At 44.6% G+C, this 18,547-nt stretch overlaps 2 protein-coding genes across 2 annotated transcripts; one reads left to right on the top strand and one right to left on the bottom strand.

The window, feature by feature from the left end:
* The first annotated feature begins 128 nt into the window (after window positions 1-128).
* tmem151ba (transmembrane protein 151Ba) lies at window positions 129-12,815 on the top strand. Its single transcript, XM_012826590.2, has 2 exons — window positions 129-929; window positions 6,001-12,815. The coding sequence occupies exons 1-2, from the start codon at window positions 846-848 to the stop codon at window positions 7,525-7,527; spliced, it is 1,611 nt and encodes a 536-aa protein (XP_012682044.2). The 5' UTR covers window positions 129-845; the 3' UTR covers window positions 7,528-12,815.
* Window positions 12,816-13,384: 569 nt separating this feature from the next.
* On the bottom strand, window positions 13,385-16,767 carry tcte1 (t-complex-associated-testis-expressed 1). Its single transcript, XM_012826591.3, has 4 exons — window positions 16,155-16,767; window positions 15,492-16,060; window positions 14,622-15,071; window positions 13,385-13,622 (listed from the first exon to the last, which is right to left on the bottom strand). The coding sequence occupies exons 1-4, from the start codon at window positions 16,324-16,326 to the stop codon at window positions 13,470-13,472; spliced, it is 1,344 nt and encodes a 447-aa protein (XP_012682045.1). The 5' UTR covers window positions 16,327-16,767; the 3' UTR covers window positions 13,385-13,469.
* Window positions 16,768-18,547: the final 1,780 nt, after the last annotated feature.

Below are 18,547 nucleotides of genomic sequence, written 5' to 3'. Positions count from 1 at the left end.
ATACTTGGTAAGAAATGATATTAGCCTGATATAAGAATGATACTTTACCTGGTAAGAAAACATGACAGATACTTTAAATGGAATGAGGGTAGTTCTGACATGAAGCACGTTTCAAACTATTTTACAATGTCTATGTATTGCACTCTGTCTATGTATTGTCCTGTTTGAAAAATTAAACTCACATCTCAATATTTCACATAACTTGGAATGCGAGCAAGCCAACATTACATTTCCTCCATCTACCGAGAGGTGCGTAACCCAGGGCGCATGGACAAGGTCACGTTCCTCTCCCGCAGGAGACGAACATATACAACCAACGCAACTCCTTCACATCCCAGTGCCGTTTCGTCCCCGTTGTTCCAAGAGGATGTGGTCTCAGTGCGTGCCAACGACGTCGCCGTTCACCTAGTGCTAATTCGTTTATTTTCCACTCGCCGTCTCGTTATTTGCACATGCCAGCCCATTGTTCTGCAGGCTATCAGGCTGTACTATTCTATCAGGGAATCTTGATATATCGCCCATTTTCTTCGGCGTGAAGAAAAATCTGTGTTAATGCATCTGCTACTCTGCTGTTTGGATTTTTCTTCACCCACGAGCTTGGCGGCGATAATGGATTTGAAAAGGCACATAATGCTGGCAATGTGAATGAACTACGGTCACATGTGTGCTTCTGTCAGATATGTTTTTCGCGTGGAGAAATTTTAGAAGCTTTGCGCTGAACGATTTGAGGCTTTTTGAGTCAACAGTTGCCCATCCTGGATGATGCATGGCGAGTTTATCTTACGCTGCGATCTGGAGCTTGGTCTTAAGGTGACCCATGCGCCTCTACTATTACCAATATCAACATGTCCCCGGCATCGGCTGCGACAGCGAGTGAAAGCAGCACTACCACCGTTCCCGAGGAGGACGCGGAGAGCCCCCGTGAGGAGGTAAAAACACACATAATCAGACAACACATATTCTAAACGTTCTTCATTCATGACATTCTAGGTGTGCATTTGTAAGTAAAACGTGGTATTTTGATGAAGACACCTAATCACTGTTTTTATCTCGAGGCACGTTAGTCCAGTCACAGGTCTATCAAAAGAATAACGGTTAGAATGGATGGATAGGATAGCCTATTTCATATCGGTGTCTACCAGTTAAGGGTCCGCCACCCTTTGTGTGAGCTCATGCTCATTTTGTTTGTGTATGAGTGCCTCCCTGCATGTGTTTGTTTGTTTGCGTGTGTGTTTGTGCAAGTGTGTAGCGTGTGTGTGTGTGTGCCGTCTGTTTGTCTTCCCTCAAGCCACTGAAATGCACCCCCCTCCCCCCGTCACCCCCTTTAAATGCCTGCTCTCTGGTGGGTATCAAATTGATTGACATCTTTCTGTCTCCGACTAGGACCTCTTCACGGAGCCATGAAATATTGCAATGACAGGGCATGTTGTCCTATGTTCTCAGGCAGTGCATTCATCCCACCGCTTCATTTGCCTATTGCTGTGCTCATTTATTTAAAATCCTTTAGGTGTTGGCTGTCTTTCCGTCAGCAAAATTCAAATTCAAATGGTATGTCTTGCATTTTCTCTTTGTCTTCCATGCTTCATCAGATAATAAATCATATAAATTGTTTTCTGGGTAGCTACTGTAAATAAAAATCATATAAGTGTAATAACTCAGGAAGATGGTTTAGAAAAAGAAGTGTGTCATACTTCATGAGAGTGAGTGTGGAGTAGACATTGCATACCATCTCATTTCTATGCTGATAAGGGCATGCAGTATTGGATTCTGGAGTGATAAAGTGTAGTGTGACACAAGGGTATTTCAGTAGAATGTGAATGGATGCTGAAGGGGGACAGTAGGAGACTGATGCTGACAGGACCTGCTGGGATTGCGTAAGTCATAGTGGCTGACCGATTTTAATATGAAGATGAATGGAAAATATATTGGGGGCATGGCTCACAAGGAGAGGAGTATCACGACTCTGCTATGTTATAGCAATACATAGGGAATTACTGGCTGTATAGAACAAAATGGGGGGGGGGGGGTCAAGATTTCAGGATTGAAAAAACTGAACAACAATGTAGAGGCATTACAAAAAACTACAGCTAATATTTCAGCAGAACACACTTTTGTCTGTTCTTGCAGAATGTGTATCCATACTCAGCGGGGATAAACAAACTAACCCACCCAAACTACTGGAGATGTTACGCCACAATAAACATTATACGTTATGCCCGAAAAAGCATCTTGCATAATATTGTACATATTTGCCATCAATAGACTATAGCTGCCTTTGTTTACAAATTTCAAATGTATAGATTATTCATTTTTATCATCTTTTTCTTTCCTTCAAAGGCTGGGAGGTCCTGAGTCACTGCTGTTTTAGTAGGTCTGATAGAGGCCACATAATATGCTCCACTGACGCTATAAATAGATTATTGAACATGCACTCACTTCCAGCTATGAAGTTAGTGAACACTCGAGCTTTAGCAAACGTTAATTATGTGTGTTTGCCTATCTGCCTAACAATGTGAAGGTAAGGCAGTAACCCTGCATGTCCTTACACTTCCCATATGCAAAGAGCTTCTCTTAATCTTAGAATATAATACGCCTTCAACGTTCTAAGCCACATGAAATATAGCTCAGCCACTGATATCCACTAAAGCTCTCAACATGACACTTGTGCATTTCATAGCGGAGAGTTCTGTTACCGAAGGGAGATTTGACTTCACTAATGTGCCATCTTAAGGGAGCCCAGTGGCAGGAAACATAAAAGTGAAAAACAATAGCATTATCTCATTGTGGTCAGCCATTGCTTGAGTAAACCCACAGTACTTCGACCACATGCTTGTTGTTGAACCTGATGGTGCTCATAGGAAGTGGGATGAGTCCACTCTTCAGTTCCATCCAACTAATCCCCTCGTGTTTTTGGATGTGGCATTAAAACGTTCAAATAATTTTTGTCCTGAAAATAATCAGGTGTGTCATATTACACACAGTTGCAATGTGAAAGTGCGCGTATAGAATAGTGCAGCTAATTATGTGCGCTATACTTTAAAGAGAAAGTACATAACAGAGAGGCTATAACATTCAATACAATGGAGTGTACATAAATATTGAGTACGCTATTTGTTCATATAAACCAAACCGATACATTCTAAATTAATACATTCTGTGTATGTAAATAGTCTGTTTACTCGTAAAGTATTGTAGTTTTGTCAGCTGGGAAATTAAACATCTAAAACGAACACGTAACATAATAGGCAACAGAGAGTCATCTAAAATGTATTGATTTAGCGGGAAAGGTCTCTCTCTCTCCCCCCTCTCCCTCTCTCTTTCTCATTTGCTCTCTCTCTCTCTCCCTCGCTCCCAAACTGTCTCTCCTCCCCCTCTTTTTTCCTCTCTTCTCCTTTGGGAGTTATGGCAGGGTGGGCTTCAGGGAGGAGCATGTGACAAGGTGGGGAGGGTAATTATGGCAAAGCCACATCTATTATTTACTGCCTGCTGCCATGTTAAAAGCACACAGGCCCCCGTCATACACTCTCGTGCTCACTCACATCCTAACAGCACAAATGTTGGGACAAACTAACTCTGTAACTCAACCGCAACAACACTTAAATACCAATGAAACACAAACTCTGCCAAGCATCCTCCTCAGCAACTTCAAATTAAAAGCAGATTTCCCCCTAATTGGACTTAAGGGCCATTCATATGCTCCTGAGGGATGTTGCAGTAATGCTCCTCCCATCCTTACAACTGGAAAACTGACAGTTGATCTTGAAGAAAGCCTAAGGGCTGAAACGTCGTCCTTTCCTTCTCTCCAGAGACTGCCTGTGACCGTGGTCCCCCGTGGTGTAGCAGGCCATTGATGTGATCTGCTGGTAGTTATCAAGGCATGGGCTCAAAGAGGCTGTGGTTGAATGTTGTGCATGACTTACAGGAGCTTTGGCCCGGCTCAAGCTGCACACTGTAGTTTTCCGTTCTAGAATTCAGGAAACATTCCCTACTTGCCCAATATGAGACAGCCCTTCGGAGATGATCCTTCATGAAACACCCTCAAAGTGTGTTAGCGAGGAAAACGAAGGGTTGTGTCGGATGTTTGATTTTGTCGAGCGAAGATGTGAGCATTCTGTGCTGTAGTCATGCATAAGGCATACCGGAGCACTTAAGAACCAGCTCTTCTCATTTCATATATCCCTCGCTGTAAAGACTGTCGGAGTGCAACCTAGAGGAATTGAGCCGTGCGTTTGGCGGATCGCATGACAGTGGAAACCAAACGTCCTGCTCAGTGAGATTTGCCTCCGTGTTAAATGGAAGGCGTGCCTCTCTAAGTGAACATTAAGGCATTTCAGTGACGCATTAGAGAAACTCAATAATACTTCCTTCCAGTGGTATTGCACATTCTATCAATGGACAAGCTGATCTGAGTGAGGCAAAAAGAGGACATAGCCATCCTGCATATAGTATACATTATATAGTATATAGCGTGTATATAGTATATATAGTGAATAGTCTATATAGTATATGTAGTGTATAGTGTATATAGTATATGTACTGTAGTGTATATAGTATATGTAGTATTTAGTATATAGCATATAGTGTATCCCCATTCTGTTCTGTTCTCTAGATGACAATGAAAGAACACCTTTGATAAAAAGAGGGCAACGCCTCCAATCGACTCAGTGATGGAGCTGGAAGAAATGCACTTTGGACTCTCATACAGTGGCCATTATTAGAGCTGCAGGTGCATAGTAGTTGATCATCAGTCATTTCTTTGAGTAGAGAGCAGCCATCAAGGAAAGAGATTGTTAAGTGTGAGAGCACCACTAGATTGGCATGGTGCGGCTGATGTGGCCTTGCTGCCCCCGAGAAAAAAAAAAAGCTGCTGCCAGGTTGTCTCTCTGAGTTCAGCAGTGTCGGTACTTCGCTGATTCAGTGGTCTGCCAATAATAACAGTTATACGCTCAAGAGTTGTACCGCTGTGAATGCCAGGGTCGGGGTCATTGTTTGCAAATGCAGCAGTTTGCAAATGTTTCAGGCTCTGAAGGAGGATATGCTGCTTCCTGTCGTTGTTTTTGACCATATGGTTGGATGACCAACTGGCTGTGGTCAGGCAGCACGATGTTAAGGCCAGCTCATCCATTTCTGGCCCTTCCCTGTTTTCAGGCAGTAGTCTACTCATAGTCTCAAGTATACTTTGTACGTATGCTTTACTAATACACCGCCAGTATACTGAAGCTATTGTGTCACCTTAGCAGGACATGAGCATTGACATCACCGTGAAATTGATTACTACCTGATACTGGCAGCAAAGTTATCAGCAAACTGGCTGCCTACTGCAGGTGTAGGTGTAGCCAGGAGCTTCTGGTGACACCCTTTGCCAGCACTCTTCACCAGATTAGAGCCAGCCCTTAAATCTCACTACTGCCTGTGGATTCAGTTGTCCAATCCCTGACCGTGTTTAGACCTTTAGAGCTACTCTGATGCTGGAGCGTAGGGCTCCACCATAGGACACTACTGAGGTAGCCTACCAATGCAAAGGGCTCACTGTAGGACACTACTGAGGTAGCCTACCAATGCAAAGGGCTCACTGTAGGACACTACTGAGGTATCCTACCAATGCACAACAGACATGCTGTATCAGGCGAAGCACAACCCCATATCGTTAATCATGTGAGTATAGAGTCTATTAACACAGATAAGCATACACTGACAGTTTAATTTGCCTCTCTCCATTGTGCAGCAACAGTCTGTCAAACACAGTGCTCCACCGCAGGACACATGTACCTGACTGGCAGTACCCGGTTGAGATTTCCACCAGACATGCTATCCCACCTAAATAGAAACCCGACATGGTTAGTCATTGATAATGGGACCATGTCTCGCAAAGCCTGTACTGTAACTGAACTTGTGTGAGCACAGTGTCTATTAACACATACGAGGATGCACTGTTTAATTTGATTTTAATTTCATTTGTGTAATCTTAGGTTCATTTGTCTCTCTCTCTCCGTTACGCAGCAGCGACCCGTGAGACAGTCCCTGAGCAAGTCGCTGTGCCGAGAGTCGCACTGGAAATGCCTGGTGCTGTCGCTGCTCATGTACGGCTGCGTAGGCGCCATGGCCTGGTGCCAGGTGACCAAGGTGACGCGGCTCTCCTTCGACAGCGCCTACAAGGGCAAGTCCATGATGTACCACGACAGCCCCTGCTCCAACGGCTACATCTACATCCCGCTGGCCTTCCTGGTCATGCTCTACGTGGTCCACCTGGTGGAGTGCTGGCACTGCTACAGCCGCAACGAGCTGCAGCTCAAGGTGGACGTGGACAGCGTGTCGGAGCGCATCCAGCGCATGCAGCAGGCGACACCCTGCATCTGGTGGAAGGCCATCAGCTACCACTACGTGCGACGCACGCGGCAGGTGACGCGCTACCGCAACGGCGACGCGTACACCACCACGCAGGTGTACCACGAGCGGGTCAACACGCACGTGGCCGAGGCGGAGTTTGACTACGGGAACTGCGGGGTGAAGGACATCTCCAAGCAGCTGATGGGCCTGGAAGGGTTCCCCGTCACACGGCTGCGCTTCACCAAGTGCTTCAGCTTCGCCAACGTGGAGTCGGAGAACTCGTACCTGACGCAGCGCGCGCGCTTCTTCACGGAGAACGAAGGGCTGGACGACTACATGGAGGCTCGCGAGGGCATGCACCTGAAGAATGTCGACTTCAAGGAGTACGTGATCGCCTTCTCTGACCCGGAGCGGCTGCCCTGGTACGCGTCGCACGGCGTCTTCTGGGCGGCGGCGGCCCTCACGTTTTCGTGGCCGTTGCGTGTGCTCACGGAGTATCACACGGCGTGCGTGCACTACCACGTCGAGAAGCTGTTCGGCTTCGACTACGTGCCCGTCACGCCGTGCGAGGAGCGGCCCTTCTGCCGCCGCATCCCGCGCGTCAACACCATCGACAGCACGGAGCTGGAGTGGCACATCCGCTCCAACCAGCAGCTGGTGCCCAGCTACTCCGAGGCCGTGCTCATGGACCTGGCGCTGGGCAGCGGTGGCAACAACACCTACTCTTCGTGCGGTGTGGCGGGCGCCGTGGGGGTCGGGGGCTTCGGCGGCTACCGGCAGAACTGCGAGCGCTGCCACCGCGCCATCAGCAGCTCGTCCATCTTCTCGCGGAGCGCGCTCAGCATCTGCGCCGGCGGCAGCCCGCGGCTGCCCTTCAGCGCCAGCCGCTTCTCGCTGGGACGCCTGTACGGCTCGCGCCGCAGCTGCCTCTGGAGGAGTCACAGCGGCGGCAGCCTCACCGAGCCCGGCTGCCCCACCGAGAGCACGCGGTGCCTGGCCGGCCCGACGCCCTCTTCCGCCGCCACCGCCACCGCCACCACCGCCCCCGCCGATGACACCCAGCAGCAGACGCCGGCCCCACCGCCTTACCAGGACGCCCTCTATTTCCCCGTGCTCATTGTCCACCGCAACGAGGGCTGCCTCAACCACGACCACCGCTCTCTGCACCGCAACGGCTCCTGCGTGGAGACGTCCTTATGACGCCACCCTCCCCCATTGTACCGTATCGCTCCTCATAACATGCAGACATGCTGAGGGAGGGTGAACAATGGAGGAGGTGTTTGGAAGAATGTAGAAGAGGAAGAAGGAATGAGGAAGAGGATGCGTCTAACAGAGGAATGTTCACTTGCTCTACACAGGTACGCTGCTCTGGGGATTACTTCCTGGTTGAGGTTTCCTGCAGTCACTCTCTCCATCTAGAGGTTCTGTCCAGTTACATGTCAAGGGATGAAATGAATGATGGTGAACTTCCAAGTATTACGATATATTCAGCCTACGTATTTGATTGGAAGGAGCAGCTTATCAGCTTCAGCTTTTAGAAGCTGTCATTTGTCAGATAATACAGAAGTGAACATTCACAAAAGGAGCGAAGCACATTCCTCTTTCAAAACCAATGTTTTGGTTTTCACTCACTCAATTTGAAATGTGTGTTTTTCTACATTCTCTCAATGTGGATTTGTCAAGACAGGGATTTAAGTCATTCCAGCCATATACTGTGGAATTTCATGAAATGCAACATAAAAAAAATAGGCAGTGCTTACTGGACCTGATTAGGAACTGTGATATATGTTTCTTATAAAACATATAATGAAAGGACTTAAGGTACTGACCGAAAATTCACCACACAGCATCAGTCATTCTTATGTTACAGAAGCACTGTTAGATGTGGGTCACGTAGACTTTTTTAGATACAGGAATGAATAAACATGACATTTCACACAGATGAATATTACATGAATGGCATTCAGTCCCAGGAACTGCAAGTTAAACCAGATGGAAGCTGTGTTTGTGGCATTTTGTTCGTTTTTCTCTAAAGTGGGAGAGTATCATATACTGTAGGCTGTTGTACATTTTGTTAGGTCTCAGTTAGGTGCATGTAAGAGGTCAATTAAGTTAATATTATTATTAATATTATTGTTATTATTATATGAATTATTTTAAAAGTGTCATTTAACTATGGATTTAAGGTTGTTAAAAACAGAATAACATAATGTTATGACATTTGTCCTCATCATTAGACATAATTGTGTCAACGATCAATTATCCAATAGAAAGGAGGCCGGTGTGCCCAATGATTTGAAACAGGCTAAATGATACGTCCGCAGTTTATAGGTAGAATTCTGTGTATTGCAGCAACTTCCAGAAAGTGACGCATAGTAATGATAATAATGATGATAACATATGGTATTTTCACATACTCACACGTAATGCTGTAAATCTGCAAACAGTGCACAATATACTTTCCACTTCTTTCTCTCTCTCTGTAAGACATACTCTTATGTGTCATTTTGGTTTCATAGAACTACCTCTTTTTAGAGAATCTTTTAAGTGCCTGATGCTCATGAGTCATGTAGCCTCAAAATGCTCTCATCCTTACCGCTCTGTGACTGAGGTCAGCTAGGATTTATTTTTTTATTTTTTATTGAGACAAGGTGTGTTACAAGTACTGATCCACAGACCAAGTAATCAATGAATGAAGAGTGTGTTTAGAGATGAAGAGTGTGTTTAGAGATGAAGAGCGTGTTTAGAGATGTACGTATGTTAAAGAGTACTGATCCACAGACCAAGTAATCAATGAATGAAGAGTGTGTTTAGAGATGAAGAGTGTGTTTAGAGATGAAGAGCGTGTTTAGAGATGTACGTATGTTACAAGTACTGATCCATGGGCCGGGTTATAAATGAATGAAGAGTGTGTTTAGAGATGTCGCACGCCATCTGCTTCACACAAAAACACAAGCGGGGTGGGGATGCTCATGTTCTAATGAAAATAATTCAGCTCTCCTCACAGACCTGAAAAGACAAGCGAAAATGGAGGGCTAACTAGCTGCCAGAGCAGTTTCTGTGGACAGTCAAGGGCGACATGTGCTGGTGTCAGGGAGCAGTTATCTTAGGTTCAGTTCCAGTTGTAAAAATGTGATGTGCCACAATGAATCATTGCCCACCATAAAATGAATGTAAAATCAACATTGCAGGAAAATTAGACATTGATATCGCGTCATGAGTAGACAGATCCAGTTTGGAGGGGAAAAAAATACTGCTGTTGTGCCACAATTAACCAAGGATCACCATAAGACAAGTGTAAAATTATAATTCCAGGAAAATGAGACATAAAAGTCATAAAACATAAAAGTCCCTTTTACAGAATCCCTCTCTGCCCGGAATTATAGAGAGGCGTTCGTTATTACAGCCAAGACCTCATCCAGGCAGGCAAACACAGACGACAAAAGAGCCAGATAACAAACCTGACACCCTGCTGCCGTGCGGACATCTGACGAGGAAAGAGAGGGGGTAGAGCGAGGAAGAGAGGGGGTAGAGCGAGGAAGGAGAGGTATCCTGATGAAAGTGGAAGACAGAGAAAGAGAGAGTCCTCGGTCAAAAATAGTTCACGTTCATCTTTAGGGCTGCAGGCTTCAAGTTCATTTTGGAGGCCTAGATGCTCATTTTAGATATAGAGAGAGGGATCAGAGAAAAAGAGGGAGAGATAGAGAGAGAGAGAAAAGAGAGAGAATGCTGTGTCAAGGCTGCCGCAGTTCAGTTTAATGTATTTTTTAAACAGATTGGTTTAAATGTGCACAATAGCAGTGATGATAGCAAAGAACCCATTTCAATATCAGAACACTGACAAATAATGACAGCGCCATAGTCTGTCCTCATTTGGATTCGACAATACAGTGAAGCCTCACCTTATAGCTAATGCATTTGTGACAGGTATTTGTCTGCATAGAAATGTAGGGTTATTCTTCTCTGGGTTTTCCCCGACCACCTTCACTTCTCTAACCACAGGACCCAATCATCAGCGGCCTATAGGCTGTCGTGAATGAGTACTGTATGTGCATATATAGAGGAAACAGGCCATGACCTGGGGACTTCCTATAAATGCTCCATTGGATGTAAGCGCACAGGAAGTCATCTTTGGCCCAAAGACTTCACAGAACTACAGCGCGACAGACAGCACATATTAATCCAGCAACTGGCCTGAAATCAGCTGACCAGTAGGCTCACAGCCTCCTGTGTCTAAGCTCTTTTAAAACACAGGTGTGTGTGTGTGTGTGTGTGTGTGTGGCAGTACGCTCTCGATATATATATCTTTATATCTGTGCTATCTGTTTGAGCGTGACCTTCAGTTCCGAGAAGCTGACTGCTTTTGCCTTCCATCAGCACTACCCTCCATTTTTATGACCTCACTCCCTTGATAGACTCCATATCACAAGGATGCAGGTTGAGCTGAGGGTATAAAGATTTTTGAATGATAGGGTGACCATGCCCTACGGGATATGAAGGTCAACAACGTAGTAGTATATAACTGGTCTGCTATATATTACAAATATGTGACGTATGGGATTCCCCACTCACTATACCTCTTACCTTACCTAACCATTTATTTTCTTATCCGTAGTACCTTTATATTTTAACAAACAAAAACGGCATTTTCAAGCTACCAAAAAACAACACACTCAGAGAATATAGCAGTCAAGATGTCTGCCTGTGTTGAGGCAGAAATATTCTCTTCTGCGTTATCACGTACCTCCCCCATGGATTTGCAGCTATGCAACACTCCAAGCACTTGCTGTCAGGCCGTACCGCTCTTTCTTTCTCTTTCTCTTTCTCTTTCTTCCTTCATCATTTCTCTGGTCAGTATCATCAGAGTCTTATGTGTCCAATCTGGTCGAAGAGGGATGGATTATGCTTAGATGCCTCATGTCTTGAGAGTGTGGGTTGTCCTGAAGTCCTCTGCACATGTTAAGCATGTTTCCTTGTGATGTGTAAATTGCAGCTATTAAGGCTTTGGTGTTTTACAAAGGGGGAATTGTCTATCGTAATGAGTCCTTCATCAGGAGGATTTTTTCCAATGTCTTAATTCTTAATTACCACTCTCAGAGGTATTCTATAGAATTATTATTAATAGAGCACACAAATTTCTTCACCAGTTATATCAAACCTCCAGATCCCAGGCAGACCAATGGTTCGCTTCACGGTCCTACCCAGCCTAGTCCTTGTTTATTTCATCGCATTTTTATTTGGAACAGTTGATATGCCACGTTTACAATTCTATTCTCTGTGGTTTCTTCTGAGGTAGCTGTTCAGGCGTGAGGTGAATGTGTTTGTGTTTGTTTTACAAGACCAGGAAAAAAAAACAGAACAGAGTTGAGGTGAGGTGAGATTAATCTATTTTTGACTGTTAACATCAAACCCTTTATCACGTGACAAGATGTCATTTTCTTCTGTTTCACACCTTGCATTCTTGGGAGAATTCTCTTTTTTATCAGGTGTTGTATACCATTTTGAGGCATTAAAGGATAGGTGAGTTTTGATACTGTACATAGAACTGAGGTGTGAGGAATATCTGTGTGGTCTCTCGTGTTTAGTTGAATGTGCCACGTTTAAACAGCACATCATTTTTTTTTTTTTAAATAAAAGTGTTTTAGTTTGGTAAAAAGCTAAATTATGAGAACTTGTGATTGGAGAATAGACCACATGTGTGTGTGTATATACAATGAATAAACCATTTAATACAGCCTAATGATCTCCTTGAAAAAAGGAGAAAAAATTTGACAACTGACAGTAGCTGTGCGTGTTTGTATGCTGTATATTGAAACAGGTCATGAAGCCTAAAACATCTGATGCTGTTTAGGGTCAAAATATTCAGCTGATAAAAAATGCACTTTTTTATTTTACCATCAACATTATGATTCTGTGATGTTCTTAGCTTGATGTCTGTTTCTCTGGGCATGACAGAACCGGTGCAGCGTGAATGAAGACATGCTCTTTTTTTAATACACACGGACACTATGTAATAATTTCAAAGTCAATTGTAATGGCATGTGAACCATTCAGGATTTCATTGTGTCAACATCAATTAGCTTAAAAAAAATGGGGGTGTGGACACGCCATTATTTCCTTTTTTTGGAGCCATGTTTTTGTACTTCCTTAATCTGAAGTTGCTCAAATGTAGCCATTCCTGGCAGCATCACCAACAATCAGGTGAAACAATAGAGACATTTTTTACTAGATTAACTCTTTCACTGGTAGGTGTTCATGGATTGCTCAATAATAAATGTGTTGGAATAAAAATGACAAGTCTGTATGTACAGTATGTATGTCAACACTTTCAACACAATGTTGCCTTTGCCGTCTGTTACATATATACCGGTAAAACAACTTCTTAAACCAAATCTTAAAATCAAATTCAAGTCACATATGGAAAACCTAATAAAGAAGTCTGTGTCTTTACGGGAGAATGAAGTTTACAATAAATGTTGCTCTCTGTTTATGTGTTTTATCCTCATAGTTTATTGGGAAGAACGTTGTAAAAACCTTATTTTATATTGTGTAAGATGCCAATATTGTGTAACATGCCTTCAGACTTTCCACCATTGTAGTTCTTGGAGCATTGTATTATATTTCACAACAAAAAAAGGGCAGACCACACCTTCAAAGGCTGGTCTGGTTTCCAGTAACTCTTGACTCAACCCAACCCAGTCGGTTTTGAGTATCGACTGTGTGGTTTTGAGGTAATGCACTGCACCGATGCTCTAGCTCTGCCTGGAGATGCCTTTTTACAGTTCAAAGCCCAGTCCTCCATCATGCCTTGAGGTCCTAATCCCATTAGCACGACATTCACCCCCAGCCCACCCAGCAGACCCAGACCTCTGGTCAGCTTGCCTGCCTCTTCACAGTCACTGACCTTTTTCGCAGAAGGGCTAATTTATCAGACGTTAACGAATCTCTCCCTCAGGACCTATTCAATAGAGGATCTGACAGCTCACTTAAGCCACACACACCACTTAAGACCCACCCCCCCCCCCCCCCCACACACACACAAGAACAATATGGCTATTAGGACTGCTAAAGAAGACCCAGGTGAAAGCTTGTGTTTTTTTTTTTAATGAATAACTGCAAATATTAGACAGGCGCTCTGAGGTTCATTCGTGTTTCCTGCGGGTCTTGCTCTGGTTGGTGCGCAGGATCTGGCTGATGCAGACCTCGCTCTCTTGGTCGATGTTCGTGACACGAACATCGCAGTCCACCAGGGTGCCGTTATGGGACATGCCTTCCTCCAGAACTCTGCCGCCATCCTAAATGCAAAGGCAAAAAATACAACATCATGCAGGGTATCTTTTTTCACTGAACCACTTATTTGCTGACCTTTTTTTATAACCTCTTCACTAAAACAGGAACTAATTTGTACGCTACCCAATATTGAACATAAGCTAATGATGAAAAAAGATACAGTTTCGAGAAATCACTCCTTGTGCTGTTACTCTAGATGTAATGACCTCCTGTCCACCCAATGTTTTGCGCCAGCCTGCTTTGGAATGATGATACTGCTGTATATAGCCAGCAAGGACAGGTTACTTTGCATATCATGTTTTGCCACGCTGGTAAATCGGGGTCTGATCCCAATTTTAGCTTGTTTTCCATAAGGACTGAGCAATTCTGCTGTCTGATGCCAGTTTGGTGAGAGTGTAGGGTGAGTTTCAAAGCAACATACTGTACTGAGCAGAACCCTTCCTCCCAAAGGAAAACCTTTGTTGTCCATTAAACTGCACCTCCATCATCGGCCTGCTTGATGAATAATTCAAGGTGGAAGTTAGCGTGGGAAAGTGTTCTTCTCGAGAAAGCTGAGCGCTTACCAGAGAGCACAAACTTTCTGCTGGATGCAAAGCACAGCAGCAAAAACTAATATTTACTGTATGCTACAATTTGACCAACAGAATGTAACGCTTTGCCTGGATGTTTCAGAGATAGCACAGCCACCTCACGTACAAAAGAGCTGCACATGACCTAATCCTCACATGAGACAGTTTTCTAGAAGTCAGTCATGTGTGAATCTGATGAATGTGTAATGTGCTGAGAAGATGTTCTAACATAGGAGGGCTTGGACTGAAACCTATGTCATGACTCACATGATCATGTAACCTGTTTGCCAACCGCTTTATGGCTTTTCTTATCGCCTCTCTTTCTGCCAACATGTCCCCAAGGTTAGAAGTCCTGCCTGAATGGCGATATTCAGACGTGTTTTGAAAGTACCCAGCTGTTTAGTGCTATTGGAGAATTTCCTTGGCGTCACTCACCTGTCCAAGCGTATTGCAGGACAAGTTGATGCTCTTGAGGGTGCTGTTCTTCACCAGAGCCTGCGAGAGAGCCAAGGCTGTGGGCTCGCTCAGCAGGTTGGCCCCAAGTTGGAGGCTGACCAGGGTCTGGTTCTTGGCCAAGGCCTGAGCGAGGGCCTGCCCCCCCTCATCGCCCAGGCGGTTCAGCCGCAGGTTGAGGGTAAGCAGGCTGGCGTTCTTGGACAGGGCGTGGGCCAAGGCCTGGGCACCGGGGCCACGGATCTGGTTGTCATAGACGTTCAGTGACCGCAGCTGACTCCTGTTCAGGAGCTTGCCGATGGCCCGGGCGCCCCTGTCACCGATGAGGTTGTGGGAGAGATTGAGCTCTTGCAGAGACGGGTGATCTAGGAGGTAGTTCATCAGCATGCGACACTTCTCATCATCCACTTTGCTCTGATGGATTCTGAGCACCTGTAAAAAGAGCACATTATGTCTCCTTCAAGGAAGGCTGGATGACTACCTGATGCCAGAAACCAAAGGCAATTTTACACCGTTAACTGTACATATATGATGAAACAATGACTGAAAGAACAACTACAATTTGCAGTTTGATATGTGTTGTTTCTAAATATAGAAATGAACAAGAGATAATTAACGGTAAGACGAAGTGTGGCTGTTTTGAGGTCAAGGCATCATAAAAGCATAGTGTGTGAAAATATCCTCTCAAAATTCAAATCATACCTATAGTATGCTGTGCATTTAATGCTTATAGATTATACTGCTGAGTATAGATTGTAATGGCATATTTGAAGAAGAGGCTTGAATGCTATTACTAGTGTTATTATTATTTCTGTCGAAGGAAAAAAATATGAGTTTAAACCTAAAGCTTACCCTTAAAGTCTTACAAGACTTAAGTGCTTTTGCTAGTGATTCACAGTCTCGAAAAGTGAACTCGAAAAGGTTCCACTCAAAGTTCATGCCACACCCTTTGACCCCATACACTAAGTGAAGCTCTTCTAGGTAGATGAGTTTGCTCAGTAAGATACCAAAGTCAAAGTGGTCCAAGGAGGGTCCATCTAAGCTTCCGTTACTGGCTGAGTCCGAGGAGTCGTCCTCTTCTGCCTTCTGAGGGTCCTTGATGGGAGGGAGGAGCTGGGAGATGTTCAGCTTCTTCACGTAGTCCTTGCATAGTGGAACCATGTCCAGAACTAGCTTGGGATCAGTGACATCGGGGATGAAGAGCTCAATGATGTTCTCCAGGTGTCGCTCGAAGAACATACGCTTCCAGCTGTTCCCATAGGCCGCAACATCGCCCAGGCCCCAACGCTCCACACAGCATTTCTTCCAGTAGCCCTCATCACAGATCAGATTGGCTGTCACATCCAATGGCAAGGATGGGGGCAGTTTCTCCAGAACGTAAGCCTTATGGTTGGGCAGGAGTTCATCAAGCATGGGTTTTGCTGTAATACAATTTTATGGTAAATGTTTTAAAGTAGGCTGTAAAAGGTGAGTTTATAAAAATCCTACGAAGGAAAAGGCATTACAGAGGTTTACCTTCGAAGTTACTGGCTATGTGTTCCAAGCACAGGTTAGTCAAAAGAGGCACCACATTGAGAGACCACTCAGGGTCCTCCGCAATTATCCGCCTCATTTTTCTGGGATCAGCGGCGGGGTTGCGTTTTAAAACAGGAGGGTCAGGAGGAACTGTACGAATAGTCTCAGCCATATTAACGTCTTGGTCGTGAAGGAAAACAGCTAAACTCAGAGCTGAAGTTAACAAAACAAATGTACCTACATTAACCGCTGTAATTACGAACCTAAACAAACGTTTTAATGATAGCTAGCCAGCAACTATAACTTTGCTTGTTGATTAACTTGGTCCTGTGCTCTAGGTCTGACAAAAAAGTTACTACATACAACTAGCCAGATAATTGTCCTTTTTATCAAGTAAGAATGGCTTGAAAGACCCGTGTCACGAAATTGATACAGAAAGCTAATCTTGTAAGGTTTCACATTACACCACACTACTCGCGAAACTCAATTTTACTATTAAGGAGAATAAACAATCTATCTAGCATAACGAGCTAAAATGCTTCCACCATGGCTTAACTTCCAGCAGTTGACAGTCTCCCTGGTTACGGGCGTCTCTGCTTACGTCACGTCTTGAGGCAGGTCATACAATGAAGGGTGGGAGCATAGATATATATAAAGGCCTTTATATATATCTATGGGTGGGAGACCTTGGTGGTTAAGACTGCAGTTTCCAGTGTTATCTGTGTTAAACCACATTCTCTCAACTGCTGATTGCTCCCTATGCTGTCAGTTAGTCACTCGTGTCTCTTTTTCAGACTTACTAACTGTCTTTTGGCTTGCTCATGAACTTTAAATCCATGAAATAATAATATAGAAACTGATTGTGCTGTTATAGGCTATCTGTCAAATCAGTGGCATATTCTGAGAAATTGCACTCATGGCAATAGCATTATGCCATAGCCAAATGTCTCAGGGACTTGGATATTATATTCACTCAAAAGGTTGGGGACTGGTAAGTCCAAGGGTTAGGAAGAGAAGGAATGATTTTGTAAAAACCATTGAAAAGACATTCTTTAGATTGATGCCGGTACAGGGACATTTAAATAGCAAATGTTCATGGCAAAAATAGGAAAACAGGGAACAAGGTTATCACTCTCATTTCACAATGTTCACTCAAAGAGGCTAGGCATGTCTAAAGCTAACAGCACCCTGTGCAGTCCTGTGAAATATAGGCCTATATGGTAGCCCTAATATTTTACAACACCGGACTCTCAGCCTGTAGCATTAAGTACATTACGCTACTCTGTGCAAAACATGTAAGGTCAAAACTGTGTGGGGTGATTAGCTAACACCCAATGGATCAATTTTATCACAGTGATGAGATGAGAAAAAAATAGCATAGTACATATCTGGCTTACAAAAGCAAGGAAATGCCAATGTGCTCAAAAAGGATGCCATGGTATAAAGTCTCCATTTCTATTGCTCAGCGGGGGGGGGGGGGGGGGGGGGGGGGGGTCTGGCATGGGGGGGAAGTGAAAAACTAGGCCAGCACGTGTATATATAAATCTGCCAATTAATGTAACGTGGGACGGAATGGACTGCAGCTGGGCTTCACTTGCAACCACTTAACAACGGCGAGGGGGGCGGCAGAAGACGCCAATGGCGCAGTTCACGTACACTACAGAGATAACCGTGCCTTCATCCTGCTGAGGGGACCATGTATGAAAAAGATGTAGCCCCCTTGGTAGATGTTTTTCCGGTTCAGAAAGTATACAGTTGGAAAAGATCCTTTTCAGCTGCTAAAGTAGCATTGGTCTGTTGGGAAACCAACAACAACAGAGCCACAAATGACTGTAAGTAGGCCTAATCTGATCACTGTTAACAGATACTGGCCAAAATAATCCTAAATATATTTCTGTGTAGTGGTGAAAAAAGTAATGAGAACAAATAAATGGCCTACTTCCCCTAAGTGTCTTTTAAAAAACATCCATACAGCCTATATAATAAATAGTCGTTTTGAATCCAAATTTAGCCCATTTAACAGTGAATCATGCTAGTTATATATATAAAGCTGCAAACGCCAGTCTGGACAAAAGCTGTATCAATCAGTTTCAACCAGACTGCACAACGCCACAATCCCCCCCGCTGTGATACGCTCAGCACAATAGCAGCAGGCGCCCGTTGTAAGCAAGCGACGAAGCTTCGGGGCCTTATCACCGGGCTCCAGCAAAGGGAGGCATTAAAAAGGGAGAGGGGGGAGGCACGGAAAGCACGCCCCAAGGGGTTCTCCACCCTGGCATGGCTCGTCAGTGGGGCCAGAGGCCAGCACAGGCATCAGTGTGACCGTGGTGTGGTTTCCTTCCAGGCTGAGTCTGCGTGTCAGTGCAATGTCTTAGTGGTTTAGCTTATTTTCT

Source organism: Clupea harengus, chromosome 15, assembly GCF_900700415.2.
Source record: "Clupea harengus chromosome 15, Ch_v2.0.2, whole genome shotgun sequence".
Taxonomy (NCBI): Eukaryota; Metazoa; Chordata; class Actinopteri; order Clupeiformes; family Clupeidae; genus Clupea; species Clupea harengus.
The sequence above is the reverse complement of the archived record's forward strand: the minus strand, read 5'-3'. Positions and strand labels throughout refer to the sequence as shown.